We start from the raw sequence: 10,454 nt of genomic DNA, 5'->3' as shown, positions 1-10,454 counted from the left end.
GGGTCCTGTCCCAGGGCTGGAGGCAGCTCTGGGCCTGCAGCCCCACGTGCTTTCCCTGGTAGGAGCTGCTGCTGGGGCTGGCCAGGACACAAATCTGGTCTTGAAATCACAGAATCATCAAATGCTTTGGGCTGGAAGGGACCTTGAAACTCATTTTTCTCCAACCTGCAATGGGCATGGACACCTCATTATCCCAGGTTGCTCCAAGCCCCTCTCAACCTGGCCTTGAACACTTCCAGGGATGGGGCAGTCACTGCTGCTCTGGACAGCTTGTGCCAGGGCCTCAGCACCCTCCAGGGTCAGGAATTTCTTCCCAGGGTCTATTCAGTCCAACCCTACCCTGTGTCAGTTTGTAGCCATGTCCCTTGCCCTGTCACTGCCTGCCCAAGTTAAAAGTTGCTGTCTGTCTCTTTTATAAACTCACTTTAAACACTGGAAGGCTGAGAATCTGGGGGGTGATTTCTTTGCTTGTGCACAAAATGTTCCTGCTCTAGATCTGCAGGATTTTAGGTGTGTGCGATCTCAGGCAGCCCAGGGACTCAGGGATTCCCAGCACAGGGACCTTCAGGCCAGGTACCCTGCCAGGGAGTGTGGCAGCTCTGGGGGGACAGCATGGTCCCCCCACTCCCAGCCTCCTGCAGGGCCTGCCTGAGGCCATCAGCAGCTGCTCTCTGCCCAAAGTGCTTCCTGGGCTGCCAGGGAGGGCTGGGTAATGATTAACATGGCAAAGGGACCTCCCCAGGCTGTCCCTCTGCTTTACTGTGCTGGATTTGAGCCCCAGGACCTGGCACTCAATTTTCCCTCTTCCCTCAGTGAGCTCTCATCTGTCCCTGCCCCGCAGGTCAGTGCAGCAAAGCCTGTGCCAAAGGCAGTAGGAAATGTCCTCTTTGTTCCAGCCCCTTGGGCTGGGTCTTCCTCTCCTGCAGCCCAACGTTCTCCTTGGCTCTGGCCCAGAAAATGAAGTTATTCCCCAGAAGCCAGCACAGCAGAGGGGTTTTCCAGGCAGAGTCAGTGGCTGTGGCTCTCACACACTGCCTCAGCCTCACTTGTGTCCAGACACATGATGCAATGGTGTTGGACCCTTACAGCAAACGAATCAAATACTCAGGGGAAAACCAGCTTGCTTTCCCCTTGAATTGTGCCTGTGCTCTCTTTTCAAGCAAACCTGAGGTCTTTAACTAGAGCTGCACTGCTGCTCCAGTAACAGAAGCCAGTGTACTGCTGAGAGGAACACCCACAGCAGGGACTTCTGTACAGGATTTTTCAGCATGGCCTTGCTCTGAGTCAGGTCTGACCTGCAGATGATGACAAGTACAAACTAACTACCTGCACCAGGGCTCCCCTTCCCTGCCATGTGGGATTCCACCCACCAGCTGCACTTGGAAGAGGCTGGGGGGCAGAGCAAACTAAATTCTTTGTGCTTTCATGAGTCATGAAAAAACCCCTCCAAGTGTCTCAACAGCACATCTGTTTGGGTGTTTTCAACGAAGCTGGAATGCATCCTCAGAGCTCTTCCATGAGAAAAAGTAAACATGTCATATATAAAACATTTTATTAAACAACATTTTATACAACACTTTATATACAAAAATAAAATGTACAAGAAAAATAATCTTTTTGAGCTTAGTGATTTGATTCCTATCTATTACACACACACACATTAGAACCTCTTCCATCCAGCACTTGCCTGCATATGCTGATCCAGAGGATCTGTGGGATGTTACAGCTTGTGTGCAGTACTGGAGGAATCTCCACAGAGTGCCAGAAGGAATCTACAAAAAGGCACGGTAGAAATAAAGAACTCTGCCCCATCAGTGCAAAATTGTTTCATGCAGCAGCTCTTGAACCCTTCTGAGGAAAGGGATAGGGCATGCCTATGGCAGAGAGCATCCTAGGAGTGCACCTGGGGAATGGACTAAGTGGAAGCAAAGCCTAAACTGAATCTTCACATTTTAGTGGTCTATTTACAGAGTGGAAGGGTCTGAAAGGTGAACTATATGATGGAGTAAATCAAAGAAGAGATGGCCCATTAGCCTAATTTTTCTCCAGAAGTGTAATGACAGTTAAGCTCAATGTCACCAGTGTTGCACAGGTAAGCAGCAATCAAAACTAACAGTCAGAGACTTATCTGCAGTGTCTCCTCTAAGCACTCTGTGGGTAAAGTGCTCATCACAGCACACGTGGGGAGGATGGTAACCTGCTCCCCAGGCCCGTGGTACCCCACCAGCTCAGGCTCCATGGCACAGTGACACCTTCCAGCAGAAGCTTCACCTCCCGAGCAGTGAGGTGGGAGCTGCAGCTGAGCATCTTGAGCACCAGAGTCCTGCCAGTGAGATGGGTTCCTTTGAACATTGATCATGGTGGTTTTCATGCTAACCTTTCCAGGCCTACAGTTGAAACGGAATAGAAAAGCCACTGTCTTCCTTCAGTCAGTAACAAAAAATGTGTTCCACTCTCCCATGCTTGCTCAAGTTTGGATTCAAGAGCAGTTTGTGGTTGGAGGAAGCCAAAGGTTTACAATCCACAGGGAATGACTTGCATGGTTGGCCTCACTGTTTCCAGCCAGGAGAAGTCTAGGCTGTTCTTCTGGTCATAGAGCCTGAAATCCATCTCTCCTAAATAAAAGGAACCAAGAATGGGCACTGAATTAATGCAGCAAGAGCAAAATAGTGTATAGTTATATTGAAAATAAATATCAAAAATGGAAAGATTTCTCAGATGGGAGTGAATACTTTATTATTTTCCTAAAACACATCAAACACTTTCTATTAAACTATTGTTTCATTTAAGGTAATGCTAGAAGAACTTCTACAGTTACATTCCAAGGAGTTCCTGAAAGCTGACCTAACTTACACATGTATAACCCTGAAATCTGTAGGCTTGGCTTACTGGTGGTGGTTTTGACTTTTCCTTTTTATCACCAAATTCCTTACAGCCTTCCAACAGGCTGCTTGGGAATCTCAGAGCACAAGGATGGTGAATTCCACCATTTCCTTTGCTGCCTCCCAGTCAGTGCCTTTTCTGCATCCCCAGTGGCCCTGACTGTCAGGGCCAGCCCAGGAGCTGTACCTGATGTGGTGTCAATGTCCCCATCCTGCTCCTTGTAGCCGTAGGTGCTGCACAGGCTCTGGGTGCCTGACTCGTTGGTCAGAAAGCCTTTCCCCCCAATGCTGGTGCTGTGCCAGTCTTGGGCTGGTCCAAGCAGCTGCAAGAGAACAAGGAGATGGTAAAAACTGCTCCTTCCTGCTGTGGGTGCAATGGTTACTTGCTCTTAAAAGACAGGTAAACAACAGGATCTATTTTCTCATGCTGGGTTATAGAAAACTTGTTTTGTCAGTTTAAAAAAAAAAAGTTCATGCAAAACAGCAAGGGCTGGAGCACCTTTTTATCTCTTCCTATCTTATCAGTGGGATGAGTGTGACATGTCTGGAAATGCAGATTAGGAGCTAAACATGCCAGAGGTGGAGGGAAGGGCAAAACTGAAGTCTAGAGGATCTTTGCAGACCCTAATACAATACCCTGAGATTGAGGAAATGGCCCCAAGTTGTGCCAAGGGAAGTTTATATTGGGCATTAGGGGAAAAAAATTAATGAAAAGGATTGTCAAGCATAGGAACAGGCTGTCCAGGGAAGTGGTGCATTCATCATCCCTGGAAGTGCTCAAAAAAATGGTGTGGCACTTGAGGACATGGTTTAATGAAGATGGTGGTGGTGCTGGGCTGATGGCTGGACATTAATGATTCTGTGATTCTATGAACCTCTAGTCCTAGCAGTACACAGTAACTTCCTCTGACTTCCACATGAAGGGTGAATATTTCCATTGGTGTGTCCTCTCCAGTTCATGTTTGCAAAACAGCTTTCTTTTTAATTTTTCAGGCTTCCTCATTAAGAAAGTGTATGTTCAGCTCACATGAGACTGGATCAGATACCTGCTTCCCTTTCCTTCTTGGTACAAACACCAACTTTAGACAATTTTATTCTGACCAGAAGGGTTGCTTTTACCTTAAAAATATCCGGGGTTATTTCCTCTTCATCTTCGTCTGTGACTGTTTTGTAAGCACATAAAAAAAAGGGAAGAAAACATAGATGTCAAGTTTTAGCCCTCATACTTCTGCTTCTTCACCACAAAACCTGCTTCATATTCTCCTGTCACACAACATGACCACTTTTTATTCATGCCCACCCTGGACTCCTCACAGCTCTTCATCTCTGATGCTCTTCAACAATTTCATGTGGAGGTGCAGAGCTCCAGCCAGCTCTGATGCCTCCCCAGGGCTCAAGAGAGCAGAGCCCACTTGCTGTGGAAGATGATAGGAGGAAGATGATTTGCACCCCGAGTGAAGAACCACTCCGATCTATCCACATCAATCATTTATTTCAGTGGCAAGCATGGCTACCTCCACCATCTCTGTTGGAGCAGGAGGCATCTCAGAGCCTTTCACCCACGGGTAGGTGGCATGTGCCAGCTCTTCCCTTCTGCACCCTGGTTGGTTTGGTAACTCCCAAATTCCCAAATCTATCAGGTGGGGGTTGTTTTTCCTGCAAGATAGCTCTTGTTTCTCCTGTTGGCCCAGGCACTCCTTCATCCTGCTGCCTTGAAAGACTGGGCTAGGAAAAAGGAAATACCCACCCTCTGAGGAGGAAGCCAGGGGAGACACCTGGAGCTGGTAGAGGTCGTTGGTGCTGTCAGCCATGGTGACCTCCATCGGTGGCCTCCAGTCGCTCAGGGAGCCGCTCACCTCGCAGGAGGACAGGTCTGTGGGATGCACCAGCAGTTGGCACTCACAGGACACACAGACAGCCCTGCTTCCTCCCTGCCAGTCTGACACTGCAGCTGCCCCAGCCCCAAGACTCATCTTTGACCGTGGGTTTAGCACAAATGGCATTTTCCACTCAGCTCAGACCTAAACCCAGCGTCTCACCTAAGGTGATGGCTGTGCTCTCCACCTCCACTTCCTGCCCTGCATAGTCGTGAATGGTGTAGCCACTGTGGTCATCTGGCAGAGGAGTGTTGGTTAAGCTTTCTGCTGACTCTTTCAGCCTCGTCTCTTCACAACACTGAGAACAAGGGTAAAGCATGAAAGACTTGTCTAAGAACGTGCAAGTTCCCATATGAAAAAAGTTGAGAAAGAAAACCACCAAAACCTCTAGCTTCTTAAGCTGCCTCTACAGACACATACATACCTTTCTCTTGCTCTTGTTTCTTGCCTCTCTTGAAGACTTTGACTTCCTTTCTGTGAAATAAAATAAGACAAATGTGAGAAAGGGCTGCACATTTTAGGCAAGTGTGAGCTCTTGCAGCCTTGAAACCTGCTCAGCAAGCTCAACTACTGCCACCACCAGCCAGTCCCCTGACCCCCTGATGTTGCCTTTAGGCATCTTTGAGGAATTTGGGATAAAATGAACTGTTTGTACAAGCTGTTCCCAGCAATACCCAGTGAGCAAGCCCAGCAGCACCAGTGCTACCAACAGGTCTGTCACCCCCTGCTTACATAGAGCAGGAACTTGAAGTGCTGTTTAAGCAGTGTAACTCCAGCTGGATTGCCAAGGGTTTACCTTTCTTCTGATGCTTTGTCAAGGGTGGCAGCATCCTGTAAACCCTGACAGCACTGGAGCCCTTGTTGATGCTTTTATCCTTCACTTCTTCGATGTCAGGCAGTGAATTCATGGCACAGCGGAAATTTGCCTTCCAGGTTTTTGGATCAGGATCTTTCTCACCTTCTTTATACCTTCCTATAAATAAGACATGGGTTGTGCATTTTAGACTTCCCAGTGCTGGTTTTTCCCACCAAAAGATACCAACATTCTATTTTCTGGCACATATACTAGTAGTTAATCTAACTACCAGTGTAAGCCAAGGCAAAAAAAAAAAAAAAAAAGCCTTGTTTAAGCCAGTCCTGTGAGTGATGGGAATGCAGAGGCAGCACCCACCTGTGTGAATGGCCCAGCTCCGGAAAAGGCAGGCATCCCTCTCCATGTCCCAGCCATGCTTAGCTGCATGTTTCCATGGGATTTGGAAGATCCTCTTATCCTGAAATTTAACCAAAAGAAATGTCACGTGCCAGTTTGGAGTGATGGATTTAATCAGAGTTCTCAGCTGCAGTTCAGAAATGTTCTAACGCCCCCTGCTCAGTATTTTAGAACCGGGGAGGTTATAACTATTGGCATATAACTACAATGGCTATTTAATCTATATTTTAATTAAATAGCCATTGTTCCATCTATTTTGTTCATGGCACTTAAGGCTTTTTATGATTTCTGAAATTGGGAAAAAAACCCAAAGGTACTACAATACAATAGAAGTGAGCAATATTATCAACTTTATCCAGAATAATTTCAATACATCACATCTAACTTATTATTATGTCATATATTAAAGCATTTTGTCTAGATACTTTGTCAGAGAATCCCCTTTTTTAAGTTGCCCATAAGATCCTGCAGCAATCCTACAAAAAAATGTAGCTTAAATATCCTCTTGGGGTGGATATGGAAACTTCAGAGACTTGGTTCAATAAGCTGCTCAGTAATCTCAACCTGTGCTACTCCCTGGTAACAGGGATGTGCCTTACAGACCAAAAAATGCAACATTTCTTTCAGGCAGAATCTTAAAAATGCAAGTAACTGGAGTGTAACAGCAGCTGCTTATCTGGAACAGGAGGTGACTTGGCTCAATGAGCAGCAGGAGTTAAAAGAGATTTTGAAGGTTTCTTCATTCTCCAACATACTCAGAATGTTTTCATTGCAATTTATCATTCCCCTCCTGGGAGTTTGCTGAGGGGAAAAATGGAACTACTCCACTGTGTACCAAGGAGAGCTATCTTTTCTGCAAACAAAAACTGTTGCTTTTTAAACATAATGCTGGCAGGTTTTCCCCATGTCTTTTCCTTTATGATTTTGACTTGTGTTTAGTGTCATTTAAGAACAAGGAATATTAATGCTAGACAAGTAGTACTAATAATGATGAAAATAGTACAAAGCAGCCTCACCTTGTTAATCCATATCAGTCCAGGTATTTGATTGGAATCAATCTGCATTTCCAACCACGGCCTCATGCGCATTCTTGACACCGGCATGTTGGCTGTGAAAGGAGTGACAAACAGGTCAGACAAACTCTCAGTACTGTTTTAACCACTCTGCAGTGTCGCCCCTCCCATACAGCCTGTGGTCAGCATCACCACTGTGCTACCGAGAACGGCTTTTCCAGAGTGTAAACTCGTTCAGAGCCTCTCACCCTCTCCTGGAGGGAAGCGCTTCCTGCTCCGCCTGGCTCAGCTCCAAAGCGGGGCTCAGGTTTGGAATTCGGCAGAGAGGCCGATGGCAGCAGTGGCTGTTCGGCCCGTGCTGCGTGGAGAGCTCAGCCCGCGGGCAGCCCGGTTCCGAGCCCGTTCTGGGTCCCGCCAGCACCGCCACCGGGTGCGGGTGTCCCCCCGCCCTACAGCCACGGAGAGGAACCGACTGCAAAATCCTCTTCTAAAAAGTTTATTACTAATTAAGTTGTACAAGGCAGGGGCAGCGGCCCTGCTGCAGGTGGGGATCCCCGGTCCCACCGCGACCCGTCCCGAGCAGCGGCGCTGCCGCCGCGAGCACCGGCCCTCCTGGCGCTTCCTTTGCACAAATAATTTCCTGTTTGCGGTGTTTTTCCAAAACACACGGCCTAAGATTGCCCCAAGAACGCGTTTCTAACTTTCACCAACAACCCGCTGGGCGGAGGTCCCGGAGAGTGCCCGCCCCGGGGCTGCCCGTGGCTGCCGGAGCAGCGGGGCTCGGGCCGCCCGCTCCGCCGGGGCTCGCCGGCCGAGAGGAGCCGTGCCCGGCCCCGCGGCTGCGCACGGACAGCCCGCCCCAGCCTGTCCCCCGGGGCTTGTGCTGCCCGCAGGAGGATGCGCGGTGCCCACCCCGACGGCTGCGGGGCAGTGCCCCCGCTCCGCCTCCAGAACGGCTCCGCTCACTGAGGCCGGCGCTGCCGCCTCTAGACCAGCGGAGTTCAGCGGCGCCGTGCCCCTGGCACCGCTCCCGGGACCCTGCGGGGCGCCTTCTCCCGGAGCCTCCGTGCTGCGCAAAGCGGGGGCTAACGGTGGGATGGGATAGGGTAGGATGGGAAGGGATGGGACAGGATGGGATAGGGCGGATAGAATAGGATGGGACAGGCTGCAGCAGGACCCACCTCGCTGTGCCCTGCAGTGCCGAGCTGTGACTCTCCCGGCCGACGCGCACCGTCCGCCCGCCGCCCGGCTCTGGCAGCCGCGGGCCGCGCCCGCGGGTATAACGCGGCGGCTCCGGGATTCCCCGCGCCCGGGCCCGGCCGCCGCCCGGCCAATCCGCGCCGCGGCGAGGGGTGGACGCGCCCGTCATTGGCGGCCGCCGCGGCATCACTTCGGGGAAATCACGCTGTTGTAGCACCAGCGGCTCGGGGGGCGCGGCTCCCCCGCTGCGAGCCCCGGCCCCGCCCCGCCGCCCGCCCGCGCTTCCCCCGCCGGATCCAGCACCTCCCGAACCCCAGTCCCACCGAAGGATCCACTTTCTATCCCATGAAGGGATCTAATCCCTCTCCCACAGAGACATCCAGTTCCGTCCCGCAGGGATATCCTGTTCCCTTCCCAGGGATCCAGCGCCCTTTTCAGGAAGAGACGGTGGAGTGGCCAGAGCAATTCCTGTGCACATCGTGGTGCCCCTAAACCAGGGACCAGCGTGTGCCAGGTCCCTGGTCTCAGCGCACCAGTGGCAGGACAAGGGGAATGGCTTCATGCTTAACAGAAGGATGGGTTCCGATTAGATACCAAAAAGAAATTCTTCCTTGTGAGGGTGGTGACACCCTGCAACAAGTTGCCCAGAGAGGAAGTTCTGTCCCTGGAAATGTTCAAGGATAGCTTGGATGGTTCTTGAAGCAACCTAAGCTGGTGGAAGGTGTCCTTATTGCAAGGTGCTGGCACCTTTAAGGTCCCTTCCAATCCAAACTGCCCTGGGATTCTGTGATTTTATGATAAATGGTGACCAGTGGTATTGTCCCCTCTTACCCCTCTTGGAAGAAGCCTGAGGAAGGGAAATGGCAGCATGACAGAAGGCTACTGAAACCATCAGGATTTCTCTTTAGTCCACTGTAACTGTACGTCAGGGAGATGAGATTTTCACCCAATGACTTCAAGGTGCATTCCATTCAGCAGAATATTAGAGCATTTTTAATTACTTCCATAATTTGAAGGAAGGTTTGTAGTCATATGCAACAGGAACTTATATTGAGAGAGGTACAAAGATGCATGGGCAGCTGAGACAGGAGTGTGACACCATCACACTGACTGCCTGCTCTGGCAAGTTTTCTTCTTTTAATAGAAAGATAAAAGAAAAGCCCCAAAGTGGTTTTAACTGCAGATAAACACCCTGTAGGAGTCCCGTGCTTTCTCTTAACTAATGTTATTTTTTTTTTGTCTGCTTGACACACTGAACTTGTGGTAGGATCCTCCAGTTGGGTCTTTGTGCTGAGAGAGGCACCATTCACCACCGAGATTTCACTGTAGATAAAGATACAACATATTAGGTAAATTAAAAAATAATCAAAGAAGGAGAGATACTAGATATTACTAGCCAAATAGAAGCCAACATAAACATAGCCTGAAAAAGACAGCAGATATTTGATGTTTCAGTGTAAATGTCATCTACAAAAATAGTCACACCACCTCTTATACAACATAAATATTGACAAAAAAAAGATTATGCTTTTGAGTTACAACCTCCCATGGTTTGCTTTCATTGCTCACCCAGCTTTAGAAAAAATGAATTCTGAGCTTCCTGGTTTCATGGGCCAAGGTCAAACACCTTAAAATAACTGAATTTTGAACAGTAACTTTTTTTGATCTATGACTTCAGTATTCTTGAGACCCTTACTGGCTTTTTAGTCTGTATCTTGTCAGGAATTGACATCAGACACCAATTAAATTGACCTAGAATAGAAATGCATGAAGGAAAGTTAACAGCCCCACCCCTCAATCACCTCTTCTTTCCTGGGTTTAAACCCAGGCAGATCCTACATAATGAAACCTAATTGACCTTTCTGTCTGTGTCCTGTCCCTCATCTGCATGGCACCTTTCCATGGAGCAGGGCCTGCCCAGCCTGGGATGCCTTATGCTTGTTTGCTTTTTTGCTATCTTTCTGCTGAAACAAGGAAATAACTTGTGTCTCCACCACGTTATTGAGTGTCAGGCTCCCTCACAGCACTCTTACAAAGCCTTCTCCTTATTAAACTGACTCCTTCCTCTTGTTTGTCCCACTACACTAACCACCCTTCAGCAGCTTACCTAAGGTAACAAGAATATATACTTAAATTTGTCATGTATAAAAGTATAATGAAGGAATAATCACAGAGAGTCATTAAGTGGTTGGCCATAAAGCCCTTCTGCTCCACCCAGTTAATCACCCAAGAATTTCCATAATGTCAACATTTTTTTTTCTCTGCAGAATCA

The 10,454-nt window shown here is 48.8% G+C and overlaps 1 protein-coding gene across 2 annotated transcripts; it reads right to left on the bottom strand.

Moving 5' to 3' along the window:
• Nucleotides 1-1,535: 1,535 nt before the first annotated feature.
• IRF1 (interferon regulatory factor 1) lies at nucleotides 1,536-8,338 on the bottom strand. Of its 2 annotated transcripts, XM_009091354.3 has the most exons (10): nucleotides 8,164-8,331; nucleotides 6,986-7,077; nucleotides 5,931-6,030; nucleotides 5,556-5,732; nucleotides 5,184-5,233; nucleotides 4,922-5,057; nucleotides 4,630-4,755; nucleotides 4,002-4,045; nucleotides 3,070-3,205; nucleotides 1,536-2,615 (listed from the first exon to the last, which is right to left on the bottom strand). In XM_009091354.3, exons 2-10 carry the CDS (start codon nucleotides 7,070-7,072, stop codon nucleotides 2,515-2,517), a joined length of 957 nt encoding a protein of 318 aa, XP_009089602.1. In that variant the 5' UTR covers nucleotides 7,073-7,077; nucleotides 8,164-8,331; the 3' UTR covers nucleotides 1,536-2,514. The 2 variants fall into 2 exon arrangements, with proteins under 2 accessions (XP_009089602.1, XP_050835682.1); XM_050979725.1 differs by lacking the exon at nucleotides 4,630-4,755 and having other exon boundaries at nucleotides 8,164-8,338.
• Nucleotides 8,339-10,454: the final 2,116 nt, after the last annotated feature.

This window comes from Serinus canaria, chromosome 13 (genome assembly GCF_022539315.1).
Source record: "Serinus canaria isolate serCan28SL12 chromosome 13, serCan2020, whole genome shotgun sequence".
Lineage (NCBI taxonomy): Eukaryota > Metazoa > Chordata > Aves > Passeriformes > Fringillidae > Serinus > Serinus canaria.
The sequence above is the reverse complement of the archived record's forward strand: the minus strand, read 5'-3'. Positions and strand labels throughout refer to the sequence as shown.

What these genes read in the sequence shown, in the direction of transcription:
- IRF1 (XM_009091354.3), bottom strand. Translation starts at nt 7,072, where the DNA reads ATGCCGGTGTCAAGAATGCGCATGAGGCCGTGGTTGGAAATGCAGATT. An exon ending in CCTGGCTTCCTCCTCAGAGG is followed by an intron (nt 4,046 to 4,629) that starts GTGGGTATTTCC and finishes CTTACAAAACAG; the next exon opens with TCACAGACGAAGATGAAGAG. An exon ending in TAACCCCGGATATTTTTAAG is followed by an intron (nt 3,206 to 4,001) that starts GTAAAAGCAACC and finishes GTTCTCTTGCAG; the next exon opens with CTGCTTGGACCAGCCCAAGA.